Below are 19,657 nucleotides of genomic sequence, written 5' to 3' on the forward strand. Positions count from 1 at the left end.
AAATCAGTTTATGTATAGAGGATTTCAGGAACCAAATCATTACATGGAAACTAGTATACAAAGCACACATTGGAACATCTATCCTCCCTTACCATAGGGAACTGTACTATGGGAAAACCAAACTCTGGACAAGGCAAAGTGAAGATGTATCTTTTCATCAACTAAACAAATACAAAAGAAATAATTAAGAAGCAACAGAATATCACAAATTGCAACTTCCAGAAAAGAATTTAGGCATTAATCATCAGCTGCTGCTGCCAAGATCACAAAAAGAAATACCAGATATATTTTGTGCCCCCTGTAATTACACCAAGTGCCACCTATACTGTTGCTGAGAGACCAAACATGACCCTGAATCCGACTGCCAACTTGTAGGAAATACAAGATGTAGGAAATTCAACAGGAACTTCTTGAACTGAAGAATGCATTACTATGCAACCAGCAAAATGTAGACTGTGGGAAGTTAAATGTCCCTTGGCCTAGGTTTCTCAACAAACAGCAGAGAAAAATGAGTATAAACTTACAGATCAGATGCAAATTCAAAAGACCTATATTGTTTTAAATAGAAAAGACTAAACTGTAGTGTATAGGGATGCATATGTATTACAAGGGTTAAAGTTATGGCAATGGTTATATTTAGAGAAAGAAGATAGTTTAGTTGTATTTGGAATAGAGCATATACACGGAAGAAGCCTCTGACCTCTGTAATTGTTCGTAAAGCTTTCTTTTTGACAAGTGTGGTGTTCAAAAAATTCTTCCAGTCATATTACATATGTGTGATTTTCTGTCAAGGACCCATGTTCTAAAACTGATCACAGGAGCTCAGTGGGAAAGTTGGACAGCACTTTATGTGACACATCTAGAAAATACACTTAAGAGACAGCTCTACAAACACCAGGAGAGTACATTATTCCTTTACACAAAGAGCAGTAAATTGTTTATAGGTATCTATAAGAAGAAATCCTTGAGCTTCAAGGACTGCCAAGATTTCACTCTTTCTCCAGGGATAGATAATGAAGGTAAAGAAGATTCTGCACATCACTCATTTAAAATCAATTATGTACTCTACAGACATTAAAACTAGAATTTATAAATTATTAACGAAGAAAAATAATGCACTATATCCATAAAGCATTGAAGTCTTCATGGTAGAAAGCCATATATACACAGACAAAATGACTTCAAGAATATTGAAGAATCCTAAAATTCGAGTATGATTAAACTTTCTGAAATCCAATGTCACATAAACACATTCTTCTCCAAATGCCAGTAGATTGAATTTAAACCTTATAACCCTTTATACATGGTCAACAATTTTATCCCAAGACCTATGAGCAGAATTCTTTATACAAAGCCCTGCTGGGATAATATAATGCCAGGAACTAGAATAAATCAATGGTCCAAGGAAAAACAGAACTGACAACAGTGATCGCTATTAGCTGCCAAATGGAGCACAGTCTCTTAAGTGGAGCAGAATTAATTGTAAACCAAGATATACACAGAAAAAAAAATTGCAACTGCTTAAACAGAGGATAAACAGAGAAAATCAGAATTAACTAGAAGGCCAGTATTTCTTTGTCAATTGAGGTCCAGAGCAGTTTACAAGGAAAGAGTAAAGCACAAGAGACATGGTCCACACCCCTTTTACTACTACTCTGTGAGCCACAGGTGACTCAGGAAGCCCAGGCTAAAGGCAGTTAGGGCATTCCCATAGATTAATTCCCCCTCATGGATTCCAGGACCACCCAGAGGTTTAATTTGAACAAAAGCTTCAAACTGTCTTAGAAAACTTTTATTAAGGCTAAAAAGAGTCAAAAGGAATTGAAAGACCTTTTCATCTTTCACTCTTAGGATCACTTATGTGTAATTACAGAGGTGGCAAGAGGTAAAAAGGCAAGAAATGATTTCTAACATATAGATTAGTTCCAAGATAGAAAATGAGAAAACAAACTTTTTGACTGGCATTAAAAAGAATTAAGGAAATTTAGAAAGGTGTCATTATTACTTCACTATCACATTTTCCCAAATTCTGTAATCTGGTACCAACCAGAACCAAAACCCTTTGTCTTATTTAATATGTCCCTTGTTCCCCTCACTTACTGATTCTCCAATTCTGCTGGCACGGTCCCATGTTAGGCAATCATGGTGTGATGTCTGTACTAACAGTGGCTTCTTCCTCCCCAAGCTGTCTCCATCATGGTCCAGTCTCAACCCTGACATTAACTATAGCTATCTCTTACCCCATTGTGAACCTTCTACTTCAATAAATTTATTTGCCTTATGTTTTAATCCCACTTCAATCTATACACAGAGTGCTTTGTGCCTTCCAAAATTAATAGCCATGCCCACTTAATCTTTTTAAGTCATATTCAAGATCTGAATGATGTATTCTGTAATGATTTCACCAAGTATTTGGGTCCACATCACTTGCTTTCCATCTCTAACTGAGCATAGTTCTTAGATTCTACATAGTGTCTCCTTACTCAGTTATTTTTGAGTCATTACTCTAACCTCAAAGGCTCTTAAAAAGTATGAATGGTCCAGTCCCAACCTTGCCATAAGTTTAAATGCCCTCTACATCTTACGTGCTTGTCATGATTATGCTTGGGGACATTCACTGATTGTAATTTTACTACCTCCTAGAGCAGTTCACTCTAGATTTCAACAAGTGCACAATTACACAACAAGTGCACAATTATAAGGGTCCTTCTTATAATTTATGATCATAAAGCCTCAAACCATAAGGTATTATTGTTTTTAGTATCTATAAAGAACATATTAAACCCCTCTTATATATTCCCAACATTCTAAGACTTTCAGAAACTTAACCAGTCATCGACAAATCTCAAGATACACTTTTACACTTTTGCCATTTCCCTTTAGTAATTCTGACATTTCTCCAGTTTACTCACTGTTCCTGTAATTGTATAGTACCTATTCTTAGTCTCATATTTCAAAAGCATGTCAACCACTTTTGATGTCAATTATCTAGAAAATGTCAGGACTCTAAATCCAGGTATTAAACATTTTTTACAGTACTGGATTCCTTTTTACTTTTTTTCACGATATTTAACATGAGCTGAACACATACTACATACATATTTAGTTAGATTAGCTATGAAAATTTCTCCTTACCTTAATTCCCCATGAATTCTCCACTGTAAACTTCAGGCTAGTAATTTCTAGGCACATACTAATTTCTTCAGAGGACTTTCTCCCATTATAATACATGCAAAATGTTTCTGGATTTCTTTTCTCTAAAATAAATGGTGTTGGCCGGACCGTGGCTCAAGAGGCTAATCCTCCGCCTTGTGGCACCGGCACACCGGGTTCTAGTCCCGGTCGGGGCGCCGGATTCTATCCCGGTTGCCCCTCTTCCAGGCCAGCTCTCTGCTATGGCCCGGGAAGGCAGTGGAGGATGGCCCAAGTGCTTGGGCCCTGCACCCCATGGGAGACCAGGAGAAGCACCTGGCTCCTGGCTTCGGATCAGCGCGATGAGCCAGCCGTAGCGGCCATTGGAGGGTGAACCAATGGCAAAAAGGAAGACCTTTCTCTCTGTCTCTCTCTCTCACTATCCACTCTGTCAAAAAAAAATAATAATAAATAAATAAAAAAAATAAAATAAATGGTGTCAAGGAAAGTAACTCTTGGAAATTATGTTATGAGCCTCTGGGCCCTTCAATGACAGTATAAACAAGCATGGGAAAGTACAATAGCATGCGGGTATCAGAAAGTACATTTTGGACATTTTCTACATGGTGTCTGAAACAGTGAAGTGACACATTTCATCAGTTTAAATATTTGCATTTTTAAATTACATTTATTACTTTAATGCTTCAATGGTTCCCCATAAATATGAAAAAATGTATGTGCCTGTTAAAAATTTTAAATAATAAATGTAAATTTTAAGAAATCATATTTTAGATTTTGATGCTGTTCACATAAATGACAGGAACAGGGCCATGGTATTTGCATAGTAGGTAAAAGCACCAGTATGTGGTCAAAAGTTTCTTCTCCAGCTATTTTCAACAGTTCTCAGCTGACAACAGTTGGTACACCAAGAGGTCAGCCTCTCTCTGGTTGTTTTTTAAAGCAATTTGCATCTCATTTTACTAATTTCACTCTCCAATTATTACTCTCAAGCCATTGCTTAAATTATCTGTTGCTCCATAAGGAATGACATTTCCTTTGGCTGCGAAACTAGCTGTATCACACTACATTAGCAGCTATGAGACTCACCAAGGGCAAAGTGGTGGCTGACTTTTTCATTTTGGCAGGCCCAGGAAGAGGCACCTTGCCAGCACCTGCAGTGAATGCTGACAGATTGGCCCAATTGCCACAGCTTTGATGGCAATCAGCATAGGATTACCAGTTACACATCAAACATCCTCATCACAATTCACCAAAACAAATGGTGCCACCAAATCTACCCGTACAATCTGTACTTTCAGTAATTCCACCTTTGAATTTCTTTGCCCAATTCAATGATGCATGTCTGCCAAGCTCTGTCATGATGGATGGAGTCATTAGCATTTTAGTTTCTACACTGAACCTGAAGCCAAAGCATATGGTCTGACAGATGTTCCACCAATGGGCTCTATTGGATTTGCCATGTAGGTGCTCACTTACACTGGACCTTCATGATAGAATACTAATTTTTAAGTTACAGTACAACCCCTGCTTCAACCTTTACACCTCTCCAATACATAAGATTTTCTTAAAATACTTAGGACACGCTTTCTTTTACTGCAACCGAGACGAATGATTGCAAGTTACCTATGAGCTTAATCAATTCCTTTAAATAGACAAGGTGGGAAAAAAAGCATGCAATGCATAAAGGCCACTGCCACCTATGGCTTGAATAATACAACCAGTGAGTTGGGTATTTAACAAAATGTATTTTATATTCACTTTTCCCTCATTTGTGTTTTTCAAATGAAATATATACTTATGCATACAATGAATTGCACAAATCTAACCCGCTGACAAATACATATATATACCCATAGACTTAACACCCCAATCAAGATACTTACATAATCCCAGAAAGATCCCCTGGGCCTATTTCCAGTCACTCCTCGTACTCCCACCACCACCAGGGCAACCACTGTTCTGACTTCTATCTATCACCCCAGATTAGCTTTTGCTTCTGGAAATTTAATTCAGTGGAATTACACAGTATGCTGTCTTTTGTTTCTGTTCTCTTATCAAAAATGTTGCTGAGATTCATCCATGATGCTACATATATCAGTTCCTTCTTTTGTATTGCTGAAAAGCATTCCATCACTTGGATGGACCACAGATTATTTATTCCTCTATCATTACACATTTTAGATTCTTCACAATTATTGCTCATTATGAATAAAATGATATAAACATTCTTGTACAAGATTTTGTGAGCACTTCTTAATCCTTCTTGTGTAAATATTAGTTATTTTCTTATAAATATGCTTTCACTTGCTATCACTTAATGAGAGTATTGCAAAGAGTTCATGGAAAATGAAACTAAAAATAAATTCTGGTTTACATTTTTTAAAATCCATGCAAAAATTTTTATACTTCATATTTCAATGTACTTTTTGAAAACTCTTAGTACCATTCATTTTAGTAAGTTGCAATCAAAAAACAAAACCAAAATTTTTATTTGCCAACAAAGTATATAGCTTAATTTTTATTTTTCCTGTTAAAAATTATGACAATACTCAGAAATATACCCAAATGTTTTTATTTTTTATTTCAGTATAAAATATATATTAAAACTTCATTTATGATCTTATTTCCTACAACTTGAGTATTAGCATAAGTTTTATCCACCACAAATTTCTATCACTGGGGGTTCCTCAGAAACTGAATTAAAATGACTTAGTTCTCAAACTTATTTTAAGAATTCAAAATCATCTGTCCATATGGAAAAATTTACAAATTTGTTGACTAAAAAAAAGGTATATTTATATCTATTGTACATGTTCTCCTTCATAGAACTTTACAGTAGAAAGTGAATTTAGAATTTTCTAAGAGTAACTAAAGAATTTATTCCAAGTCCCCTTAACCAGAGAAATGTACCACATGACATACTTTTTATAAACTGTGCCCCAGAAAGACTTATGATTTCACCATATTCTTAGATTGTTCACACTTGAGATCTGAAAACATTCATACATGCTCTTTCTTGTATCATTAGTTCATTTACCATGCAGAAAATAGTTAATAGGAGTTATATATTTTGTCATTACTACCTTTATATCTAGAATGAATGACATACTTCAAATTTGATTCTTATAAAAACGAACATTCCCTAGGAGCTACTTCTAGAACCATTGTGATATGTCACAAATTAGTCTGTAATAGCTCAGTTAACTCATTAAGCACCTGCTTGTTGTTTTCTTCAATTGACCTAATTTTTAGATCACTTCTACAATAAAATGATTAAAATATGAGTCATAAATAAAACACCAGACAAGATAATATAATCTCCAAATGTGTTCCAATACACATATCATTTTAGAATACAAATACAATTAGTTATTAGGTTCAGTATCTTTCATGGAGTTGTAGAGTATAATTTTTCCTTTAAATAGAAAATTAGTAGCTTTTCTAGCTTTTGTTAGTTTCCCCCTTATTTAGAAAACGTGTTGCCAACTGAAGCAAAATATAACGTATCTGCATTATTTGGAAGACATAAAAATTTCATCAACAATTTATTTCATCTGACCATGGCAAGGGTAACAGCTAATTTTCAATTCCACTACTTTTTTTGATAGAATGCAGTGGTCTTTCTTCAAGTTGCTTCAAGTACATTTGTTCTCAGTGCTCCCATCAGTTATTTTAAGCAGTGGTTGGCACAATGATATTTAATTTAAATGATTTCTTCCCATAAAAAACTAATAAAATACAAATTTATAGTCTTACATCAATCAAAAATGTTTATCAATGCCATATTTTAGGCCTTCAAAAATAAAGACCTAGCTTAGCAGAAGGATTTTAGTCTCCCTCCAAATTCCTTTTTCATGTACAAGGTTACTGAGGCCCGCTACAGTTTAATGAAACAACTACAATTAACTGGGAAAGAAAGGCTAGAAGGGTTAGAATTAAAGTTAGAAATAAAAAATGGATTTCCTGAACTCTAAGTATTGTTCTACACAGAAGGAAAGTAACTTGACATCTACATGTGTGGACTAGTGGTAATTCTCATAATTTTTACGCTACTTTTAGCAAAAGATGGTTACGCTTTTTTTTTTTTTTTTTAACTAACAGCCAATTGCTGATTGATTCATGTACACACGGCCAGTCTTATTCCATTCATTGTTTGATGGTCTCACTATTTAGAAAATTCTTATTTTAATTTGAAACCATCCCTAAAACAAACGACTGATAAATTATGAAATTTCTTCAACATGAAGAATGACTTCACAGAATAAGTTCAGTTAATTTACACAGTATTAATGCAAAAGGTAGAGATGCTATGGAAAACATAAGCTGAATATATACACTGCTGCAGAATTGAGCTGTTTCATTGTCAAAGTCAAGAAATACACAAAAATTCGCCTTCTGTGGCAAATGCAAAGAGGAGGAAGGGGAGAAATAACAAAAGCAGAATAGGGGCTAGCCCTGTGGCACAGCAGGTTAACACCTGAAGTGCTGGCAGCCCATATGGGCACCGGTTCGAGACCTGGCTGTTCCACTTCCCATCCAGCTCTCTGTGGTGGCCTGGGAAAGCAGTAGAGAGGATGGCCCAAGTCCTTGGGCCCCTGCACCCTCATGGGAGACCCAGAGGAAGCTCCTGGCTCCTGGCTCCTGGCTTCGGCTCAGCACAGCTCCGGTCATTGTGGCCAATTGGGGAGTGAACCATCGGATGGAGGACCTTTCTCTCTCTCCCTCTCTGCCTCTCCTCTCTCTGTATAACTCTTTCAAATAAATAATCTTTTAAAAAATTGGCAGAATAGAAATTTCACAGATTATTCTCTCTCATTTTTGTTTGAAAATTACAATTTTAAAACACTACAACGAAATGAGCTAATTAACAAAAAAGAAAACAAACAAAACGAACAGTATTTTGATTGCAACCCACCCCGATGAGACCAGATCAGAATGTCTTTGTCGCCACAAGGCAGCTGGAATCTGCATATACAAAATCCTTTCTATTTTGATGTCTTATTAAATCCTGGGGCCTAAAACCGGGGGCTGACTACAGAGCCATCAGCTCTCTAAGAAAAGACTAGATAGCTCACGACTAAAACCAAATGCCAACTAATGGTCCCATCTATATTTAGAAAAAAGTAAGTAAAATAATTAGAAATTTTGTAAAAATCACTTTTAAGCATTTATTTAGACCAAGAGAAAAAGAGATGAGAAAAGTGATTTGCTATTTAGTTAAAAAGACAGACTGTATACTATATAATATGTTCTCCAGATAAAATTGACCTATATTTCAATATCTGTTGGGAAAAATCAGTTAATAACAAAAATAAAAGGCAGCCTCATTTCCTTCTCCCACATGGCACAAAAGATGGTATTCTGATAACTGCAAATCAAACAAATTATAAAAGTAGTAATGAGATTAATATGAAGTGCATCTGCTGTAACAAGCAATTGATAGTTTGCAAAAATTAGATAACATATATATATATATCATATAACATAATGTCAGGCATTGTTATAGGGATAGTTTCACTAATCATTTATTATTACCATTACCCAAAACACCTGCAAACTAATGATTATCCCAACACTAATTTCACTTCTCTAAAGGATACATTAAAATAAATCCTCATGTCTGTGTTCAAGACACAAAGCTAATCTTACAATGATTTTTCTATCTGGTCTCTAATGGCACCCTTCGAAATTTACAATCCCAAACTAATTAAATCCATTTCTTCATACTGATGAAGTCCGAATCAAAATAATAATGATAATAAAAGTGCTCACAGAATATTACTACGTAAATATTATCTGGCTTTAAATATTTGGCTCAATAGCCATGTGTCACAGGTACAGCCTCCAGCGTTAGAACTTCTCTCAGCTCATTCTACCCCACAGCACTCCAGGATTTGACAGACTTTCTGTAAATTCTCTGAAGGCAGAACATATTCCTCAGTTGACAGTTTTTTCTTGGGTTCTTGTTAAAACTATTTCTATGTACCACTTACATTTCTCCAACATATATATTAAATTGCAATTAATTAAATACAGATCTATTAAGGACTAAATAAGAGCAAGGTAAATGTCTTAGACTTCAGATCTGTGATTAACTCTCATACACAAAAGCTCTGGGAAAATTTAATTGGCTCCCTTCCAACTTATATTTCCTGAAATACTCCCAAGGGTTTATTAAAATACTTTTAAAAATTTATCAGCATATGCCAGTTCCTGTATAAGTACGATCTATATTCTTGTAAGTTCAGCTTTCAAAATATTATTAAATAAGAATAATTTTATTCTTATTCCTATTTTCAACAGATCTGAAGAAATCTGTTTTTACACATTGAACATAACATCAGAGAATCATTAGTTTTCACTAGATATCAATAGGAATACTTATGAATTATATACTCTCATATTTTCATTCATATTCCAAGAAAGCAAATGTCTGACATGAACCAGCAACCAATTAAATACCAGCCATGTAGAGAAAGCCTGTCCCATCTGCACACACACAGAAAAGGATGAGACCACAAACAGTGCAGTGGTGAATTATTTTTAAAACCAAGTGTTTAGCTCAGCACCAGCCTGCCCTTACCTGCAGCCATAACTTGTTATGGACAGCATCTCTCCCTGTAGCAATACACTGAAATGTAGCATTCTGCCCTGCATTGACCTCCACATCCCCAAGTCGGAGGAAATGAGGAGATTTATCTGTGGAGGTAGAGAAAAAAATTACTTTTTTCACAAGCAGAAAATATGCCATTTTACTTTTCACCAACAGAATGCGGTTCATAATGTTTTTACCTTTGACCAAGTCTAATATTCAGAAGAAAATCGACTTTTCTTTTACAGAAGTTACCATTTCCTCTCTCACTCTCACAGTGCTCTTTCCTTCAGGAGCTCTGCTACCTACTGCCCCATAACTACCAGAGCATTGTTCCATACAAAGCAGGCATTCAACAATTACTGCTGAATGGATGCCACAGAATGTGGCATTTGGGGGATAATAACAGTAATAAGTCAAAACAAACAGAAGAGATAAAATACTCAGCAATCAGAACATAATATAAAAATATAATGAAAACATGCAATGATTTCTAAAATACTGACAGTTGCATGGCCACTAAACAATTAAGCAGTTAGATCATCTTTTTTTTTTTTTTCCACTTCAATAGTTATAATCATCTAGAACTTCAAAGAACAAAGGAATATTTTTCCTCTTTCAAATACAACATCAACTAAACGGCTATGGAATCCATTGTTTATTCCATCGTAGCTGTAGTAGGAAAGAAATATAAGACCAACAAAAAGTGATGACTGCAATCAAAATATACGTGCGTTCCATCACTGTCAAACCAGTATTCCCTGCAATTACCTTTTACAACTGAAGTCTCATCGATGTTTTCCATTGAAAGAAAACAAAAACAGTAAAAGCTAAGGCTCAATGAGTAAATAAAATGCTCGAGGAAGAACCTATGATACTGAAACTGCCACTGTTGTGCTCAACACATAATTCTGTTTCTATTACTCATGAAAGCCTTTCTTTACCACCTATCTTTCAAAGAGTGACAACGAACAGTAGGTGGAAACACAATTCTCTTATACTACAGATTGAAAGAATTAGTAAACCAAAGTGAACTCTGAATAAGGTGATTCTGTATTCTTCCTACTTAGATCCCATGAAATATATAATTTGACCATTGTCAGACACGTCTTCTCTCTGGTGCCTTACCTCAGTAGGAACAGGGGGAAAAAGAATGCCTAAACCAGAAGGGCGGTTCTCAAAGTATGAACTCTAGACCAGCAGCATCAATATCAGCTAGCACTTGAGTAGAGATGCAAATTCTCTACTCCCAATATGGAGTGAAAGGGGCACAGCAATTCTTGATTTGCCATACCCTGTAAGGTTCTAAATGGTTGGACAAACACGCAGCAGGAGCACAAGCCTTGATCCTCTCACACGGCAGCCCCTGATTGCTCCCTACTACGTGTAAAGACATGTTTCTTTTAGGCATGTTCACTTCATGGATAATCGGGATTCATGCGCCCATAAACGACTGCCATTGCATAATGTAGGTAAATGCTAAAATTTTGCCTGGTTCTCTTAAATGTAATCAATAAGTGTATTTCAGTGAATGTAATTTAAATGCAAATTTAGGTACATTATCTGAAAACTAACCAACGTAAATCTAAGGGTGTAATAAAACTATGTAAAAATAAACAGTTTATTTTTTTAACTTCTATTTTTCATGAGGACTCACTAGGTCTGAATTATGACATTATAAAAATAGTCCTAAATTTGGAATATGCAAATTTGAAATTTCATAATTTACTTAATTTCTTCACCCAGATCCTCAATATAATGGACCAAATAGCTGAGCGAGCCTGCTTTCTTTCCTTCCATTGAGCTTTGATTTGTTATTCCTCTTGCTTTCCTAGACAATAATGCTAAAAAGAAGGAATAAGTCCTACCAAGTAGAAACACTAAAAAGATGGGATAAGTTCTACAGAATTTCCTTTACCCTTATATTTTCTTCTCAGTAGCTAAATAATTTTAAGGAATCCATTAATAGGTATACAATTACAAATCTAAAAAAAATAATTTAAAAACTGGAAACATTTTAGTATTCTTTGAAAACTAAAAAGAAGTCTAGAAGTAACAAAAAACAGCAACAGCCAAGTGATAAACAATCAACAGTCACCGGCAATATGAGACAGCTGTCAAAAGGACATAGAAAAACACAATTCTTAATCACAACCTACCACAAGGATAACTCAGTACTTGGATGTCATCAATGGCAATATAACCACTTCTCCCTCCTGAGACTTCAGCTTCAAATATTACCTATCGGAAAAAAAGAAAACGTTTAGAACAATCGTTTTTAAGAAATGTCCACAGCGAAAGGAAAAGAGCCATAAGACACTTAAAAGATAACTTTTATCCTATAAGAATTTAACATTTATCTTTTTTGTTTTTGTGTGTGTGTGTTTTTTGTTTTTTGTTTTTGTTTTTGTTTTTGTTTTTTTTTTTTTTGACAGGCAGAGTGGATAGTGAGAGAGAGAGACAGAGAGAAAGGTCTTCCTTTTTGCCATTGGTTCACCCTCCAATGGCCGCTGCGGCCAGCGCATCTCGCTGATCCGAAGGCAGGAGCCAGGTGTTTCTCCTGGTCTCCCGTGCAGGTGCAGGGCCCAAGGACTTGGGCCATCCTCCACTGCCTTCCCAGGCCATAGCAGAGAGCTGGCCTAGAAGAGGGGCAACTGGGACAGAATCCGGCGCCCCAACTGGAACTAGAACCTGGTGTGCCGGCGCAGCAAGGCGGAGGATTAGCCTGTTGAGCCATGGCACCGGCCAACATTTATCTTATAATGTAATTTCCTAAACTTTCCATGGGTAAAATAAAACTAAATAAGAATAAAATTATTTTAGTCAAGCTGATCAAACTTTTAAGCAGATACTATCAAGTTTTGAAAAATGTCCGAACAGGCAATATAGGGATAGAATAACTACACAGATGAAGTAAATCTGCTATCTTGAAATGTAATTTTCTTTATTGACTTTCTCTTTTTTGTTATTTACTTAAAATGCATTGAGTATACACTATGAGCAAAGCAGAATGCTAACCACAGAAGATATCAAATACAGAAAGAAACATTCTGAGTTTTTAACTTTCTGAGTTTTCAAGGATGAAGACAAACAGATATAGATTGTTGGTATTCCAGACAAAATGAACATCATAAAATGAAACAAATAGGTTTGCCTGTCTGGGGAATTAATGAATATAATCTGTGCGACTACAAAGGTTCAAAAAGGAAAACATACCGTTAGAGAGACAGCCATGTAAGTCATTAGATGTACTGAATATCGAAAAAAATAGTTCCACATTAACAAATGTCTGGGGTTGGGGGAAGTTTCCCTGTTCAAAGAAGTAAGGTCTTGTTACAGGCAAAGAGCTACATTTTATGCAGTCTTTCTTTTAATAATGTTTGTATGATGACTTTGGAAGAGAAAACAGATGTAGCATTCAGTATTTGAATGTTAGATGTGAACTGACTCTTTTATTCATGGAGATACATATTATTTTGGGAGTATTATGCAAAGCATTTCAACAAATGTAATAGAAGTTGATACTTAAAGTAGGAACATACACCATCACTGAAGTGGCCTAATAGAAACATATTTGGAGGCCAGTGACACGATGTAGTAGGATAACCCTCAGCTTGCGGCGCTGGCATCCCATGTGGATGCCAATTCAAATCCCTGCTGCTCCTCTTCCAATCCAGCTCTCTGCTATGGCCTGGGAAAGCAGTAGAAGATGGCCCAAGTCCTTGGGCCCCTGAACCCACATGGGAGACAAGGAGGAAGCACCTGGTTCCTGGCTTCGGATCAGCACAGCTCTTGCCACAATGGCCATTTGGGAAGTGAACCAATGGAAGGAAGACCTTTCTCTCTGTCTCTCTCTCTCTCTAACTCTACCTCTCAAAAAAATAAATAAATTCTTAAAAAGAAAAAAGGAAAGAAATATATTTGGTGGCCGGCACCACAGCTCAATAGGCTAATCCTCTGCCTGCGGAACCTGCACACCAGGTTCTAGTCCCAGTCAGGGTGCCAGATTCTGTCCTGGTTGCTCGTCTTCCAGTCTAGCCCTCTGCTATGGCCCGGGAGTGCAGTGGAGGATGGCCCAAATCCTTGGACCCTGCACCCGCATGGGAGACCAGGAGAAGCACCTGGCTCCTGGCTTCAGATCAGCATGGTGCACCGGCCACAGCGCATGCCGGCTGCAGCAGCCATTGGAGGGTGAAGCAATGGTAAAGGAAGACCTTCCTCTCTGTCTCTCTCTCAGTGTCCACTCTGCCTGTCAAAAAAATATATATATTTGGCTATAAGATAGAAGATGGTTTGAAAGACATAGGCAGTGTGCCAGAAGCACTGAAAATGAGAAGAAAAAAACTTTTTAAATGTTAAAAAAAATACAAGACAGAATTTATTGATTCATCAGCTAGGGTTAAATACAGGACAACTGAGTAATCTATGGTTGGGCTAAAAGATGAATAATGCTATCAGGATCCCTAGCCAGAACAACTGATGGAGTAAAACTAGGACTTTGAAGGAGAAGATAACAAAGTACATTTCAATAATCCCACCAAAGGGACAGGGAAGGCCAGATGACTTACAATAACTGTAACTTAAAGGCATTAAACATCTGTATAAGCAATGGCATCCAGATGACCACAAATTACAGGAGGAGAAAGCCTTTAAGTGTTATCCACTGATGGCCAGCTTTTCTCACTTCCATGGGAATATTTTCCAGTTCTGGGATGGCCTGTGGCTCTCGCTCAGCACATACAGAGGACATCTAATCAGAAAGTGTGAAAACAGTGAAGCTTGTTGCAGTTGTACAAAAACAGAATGCAAACTTGCAAATTCGGGAGCCAGAATTTAAAACTGATATATGCCATGGCAAATAATATCAAATGTAGGAGATGGGTCAAGACCAACTAAAATTTAAAATTATCAGTTAGGAATTCTTTGGTAACCTTCACCAGGAGAACTGTAATGTAGTAGAATAAGTTTGATTTTTCTGGGCTGATAGGAATAATAGCATCTTTACGCACTTACTAAATAGACTGTCCCAAGATACAGCACAAATTCTTTCTTCTGTATTGTTAACGAACACACATATTTAACCTCATATAATTTTCGTAACAGTCATGTGAGGTCAGTATTGTTTTCACTATTATTTTAAAGGAAAAAAAATGAAGTCTCTCAAACAAGATTGGGCAAGTGACAAGTCAAAAAAATGAAGTCTCTCAAACAAGACCGGGCAAGTGACAAGTCAAAAAACTAGGAATTAAACTTATCCCATTCTCATAACAGACTCCTACAATCACTCACAAATCTCCTTCCCATCCATTTTAACCATACATCCTTATGAACATTAAATGGTAGAAAATTTAAAAGTGTCCTATACTAAAAGATGTGATAACTGACATTGTTACTGTGAAATTTGGGTAAAGCATATTAGGAAAATAAGTTTTATTTGTTAGAGAGTGTTTCAGTGAAAGCAAGGCTACACTTAACACATTTTTGTTAATTCTTTAAATTTATTTTGTTAACTTAAGAGGCAAACAGAGATGGACAGTCAGCTTCCAACCACTGACTTACACCCCCAAATGCCTACAATAGTCAGGGTAGGGCCAAGCCAAAGCTAGGAGTCAAGAACCCAATCTAGGTCTTGAATGTCCTAACAGGGACCCATGTACTTGAGCCATTACCTGCTGTCTCCCACGGTTCACCTTGGCAGGAAGTTGGAATCAGAACCATAGTAGTGACTTGAGCATTCTGATATGGGATTCAAATATCCCACACAGTGTCTTACACACTAGGCCCAATCCACACTCGAAGACATGATTTTTTAAAGAATTATGTTCTAATGAATAAACTACAATACGTATACCCGAACATTTCAAATTATTTCTGTCTTGTTGTCAGCATTCATTAAATTATTTTAACTTGTATGTTTTACATTATTGAATGTTTTAACTTTCCTTGCCTCTTATGGGTGATATGTTTAAACAAGAATACTAAACTGCTGAGAAAAATTTCATTTGTTCTTTGAAATTAATCTTTATTCGAGACAATACATTTAGGCCTACATTTAAAAGGATGCAAAACGATTGGTTCTCTATTAAAGGGGAAAAAAGTTTCTCTTCTTGGTGACCTCATTTTTTCCTTGCTAAGCATTGTCTTTGCTTCATTAACAACAGCTAGAGTAAATTTCCAACATCAGACTCCTTTACTGCTAAAGATCTAATCAGCTTTATCACTTCAACAAAGCCCTCACCTTGTAAGGGCTCTTCAGTCCAGTCAGGAGAAACAAATTCCAATAGCTTAATTACACAAAGCTTGCTCAGGCTAATGCTCAGGTCAGATCTAATGCCTAGTGTCAAGTAGTCAACCAGGGCTTCCCAGAGGAGAGCAATGAGAGCCACAACAGATGTCAGCGCTAACCCATCCAGGGGGCCAGGCTGGGAACAGAATGAACGGGCTACTGTTTTCACGCTGTTTTTACTCCATTACCTGAAATACTGAAGGTGATGATTCTAATCAAATTTTTGCTACTACAGCAACATTCCTGGATTATTAACTAAATAATTGAAGTAAAGTTGAACTAAAGGGACAAGAAATGGCAAATCCTAAAGAACAAGGACAATTTTATCTTCTGGCAATCTGAATTAATGCGGAGGAAGTACCTCATATAATGGAAAGCTGAATACCAGGCAGGAAGCCATAGATCTAGGTGTTGGTCTACCATCAGGAGTACCTCAACCAACTTACTTGTGTTTTCACAGCATCATCCAGACAATACAGCCCTTCCCTAAGTTGGGACTAAATGGAAGATACAACATGATGAAAGGAAACAAGAAATACCATGTAATACAAGTTATCATGGGTACTAGAAAACTCCCGAAATGATTTGTCCTTAATTTTCTTTCTTTTTCTTTTTCTTTTTTTAAAGATTTATTTATTTATTTATTTGAAAGAGTTACACAGAGAGAGGAGAGGCAGAGAGAGACAGAGAGAGGTCCTCCATCCGATGGTTCACTCCCCAGATGGCCACAACGGCAAGAGCTGCACCGATCCAAAGCCAGGAGCCAGGAGCCTCTTCTAGGCATTGCACACAGGTGCAGGGACCCAGGCCATCCTCTACTGCTTTCCCAGGCCATAGCAGAGAGCTGGATCAGAAGAGGAGCAGCCAGGATTAGAACCGGCACCCATATGGGATGCTAGCGCTTCAGGCCAGAGCGTTAACCTGCTGAGCCACAGTGCCCGCCCCCTTAATTTTCTTTCACTATATCGTAGTATAGCAGGAGTCCAAAGTCAGATATTTTGAGTTCACAGTCTTTAACTACAACTTCAACTGAGGTAGACAGTTATATAAAATTAACTTGTGTAATTTTAGCTTCTGCAAAATTTAAACCTCAGTTTCTTCTTCTGTAAAATAAATTGATGTCCACTTAAAGACTGTAGGAGAGGGGCCGGCGCTTATGGCACAGTGGGTTAATGCCTTGGCCTGAATCACCGGCATGCTATTTGGGCGCCAGTTGGAGACCCAGCAGCTCCACTTCCTGTCCAGCTCTCTGCTATGGCCCAGGAAAGCAGTAGAAGATGGCCCAAGTCCTTGGGCCCCTGCATTCACATGGGAGACTAGTAAGAAGCTCCTGGCTCCTGGCTTCGAATCGGCACAACTCTGGTCATTGCAGCCATCTGGGGAGTGAACCATCGGATGGAAGACTTTTCTCTCTTTCTGCCTCCCCTCTCTCTGTGTAACACTGACTTTCAAATAAATAAATAAATCTTTTTTTTTTAAAGACTGTAGGAGGAATTAAATGACAGCATCCATATAAAACATTTGGCACAGCTCTGGGTACCAGTAAATATTCTATGAAGTGACACCACTGCCACCATGGGATGAAACAATGCATAGAAGACACATGTATTAAAATTAAATCTTCCCATTCCTTTCTCTCATCAAAAACCTAGCCCTGGGACAGGAATGTGGCCTAGAAATTAAGATGTGGATGAGATGCCTACATTCCATATGGGAGTGCCTGTGTTCGATTCCTGGCTCTGCTTGGAAATTCCAGCTTCCTGCTAATGCAAACTCTGGGAACATCAAGTGATGGCTCAAGATGATGGATTCCTCTTACCCTTGTGGACTCCTGGCTTTGGACCAGCCCAGCCCTGGCCATTACAGCATTTCAGGCACATGGGGAATGAACTAATGATGAGACGTCTCCTTCCTACCTTCCTCCCATCAGTGTTCCTTCCTTTCCTCTCCCCATTCCTTCCTTCCTTCCTAGAATTTATTAATACATTAGATTCTCAGGGTCACAGCAAGTGCATGATAATTACTCCAACACAATTCTCATCTATTCTTATGTTAATATGATATTAATACAAAGAGAGTAGATTCAATGTAGCTCATAGATATAATTCTAAGAACATAATAATATTTCCCTTTCTTCTTCTCTTCATCCCCCTTTTCCTTCCTTCCTTCCCCTCTACCTATTGACTAAAAATAAAAAATAAATCAAACTAAAACTTATCCCATCCCCCTTTGAAAACATAGAATAAACCAGTATTTTATCATTATACCTCCTTTGGTTTGTGTCTCTATGATTTTAATTTTTTTAAAACAGGCAGAGTTAGTGAGAGAGAGAGAGACAGAGAGAAAGGTCCTCCTTCCGTTGGTTCACCCCCTAAATGGCTGCTACGGCCGGCGCTGCACCGATCCAAAGCCAGGAGCCAGGTGCTTCCTCCTGGTCTCCTACGCGGGCGCAGGGTACAAGCACTTGGGCTGTCCTCCACTACCTTCCTGGGCCACAACAGAGAGCTGGACTGGAAGAGGAGCAACCAGGTCAGAATCCAGCGCCCCGACCAGGACTAGAACCCGGGGTGCCGGTGCCGCAGGCAGAGGATTAGCCTAGTGAGCCGCGGCACCGGCCTCTATGATTTTAATTTTAAAACATTAAATCTAGCTAATGTAAAGTACAGGTAAATTATATATTTGCCTCCACAAATAAATATATCAAAATTAAAAGGGCCAGTGCCACAGCTCACTTGGCTAATCCTCCGCCTGCGGCACCGGCACCCGGGGTTCGCAGCGTGCCAGCCACAGCAGCCATTTTGGGGGTGAGCCAATGGAAGGAAGACCTTTCTCTCTGTGTCTCTCTCTTACTGTCTAGCTCTGCCTGTCAAAAAAAAAAAAATTAAAAGATTTCAAAATAATCATGCCCACATTTTGATAATGCATAAAATACTCATTTGTAAAACACACAAAGATGACTAAGACTGCAGGTCATATCACATGAGTACTAGTAAAACACATACATCTGTGTCTCTCATTACAACATGTGACCTCAGAGATGGTGGTTGACTCAGTTCTGAGTACTTAAAGCTTAAATACTGCCCAAACATCACAGATGATAGTACAACAACAAATTCACACATATTTTATTAAATGCACATTGCATATATGTATATATATGTATAGATAACATACATATTGTATACTGTATTTAATGCATCTATATATATAGTGTATTTAAACAATGTTAAAATTCATAATATAGCTTATCTATTTATCTCATCTGTCTATTCCTAACATACATATGTATTACTTAGCTCTATATTATGAACTTTAAACATTGTAGTATCTCAAGGACCTGTCCTAGGCCTTTTCTCTTTTCCCAGTACTGAGCTTAACAGGGGCTCTATTATTTCTACAATGAGGAAAGGACATGAATAAATATACAATTATATAGGATTGGCAGATAAAGGAATTTACATTATATGGCACCAGTTTTCTCAGGTATGAGGAACAGGCTGCTGACAAGGAGGTATTGTTGAAGTTTGGAGAGAGCGGAATCAATGGGGTGGAGTGGGAGGAAGAATGGGAAAGAGGAATGAACAGAAATATGTAGTAGCAGAAATTTCAATTACAATATGAACCTG

General features: G+C 37.3%; 1 protein-coding gene across 5 annotated transcripts in view; it reads right to left on the minus strand.

Moving 5' to 3' along the window:
- PTPRK (protein tyrosine phosphatase receptor type K) overlaps positions 1 to 19,657 on the minus strand; it is a 592,149-nt gene that overhangs the window by 290,886 nt on the left and 281,606 nt on the right. For all 5 annotated transcript variants that reach the window (XM_062186745.1, XM_062186743.1, XM_062186744.1 and 2 more), the window contains exons 4-5: positions 11,905 to 11,986; positions 9,737 to 9,852 (exon numbers count right to left, since the gene is read on the minus strand). In XM_062186745.1, coding sequence (XP_062042729.1) covers positions 9,737 to 9,852; positions 11,905 to 11,986 — 198 coding nt within the window. The remainder of the gene's footprint in view (positions 1 to 9,736; positions 9,853 to 11,904; positions 11,987 to 19,657) is intronic.

The sequence above is a fragment of the Lepus europaeus genome, chromosome 3, assembly GCF_033115175.1.
Source record: "Lepus europaeus isolate LE1 chromosome 3, mLepTim1.pri, whole genome shotgun sequence".
Taxonomy (NCBI): domain Eukaryota; kingdom Metazoa; phylum Chordata; class Mammalia; order Lagomorpha; family Leporidae; genus Lepus; species Lepus europaeus.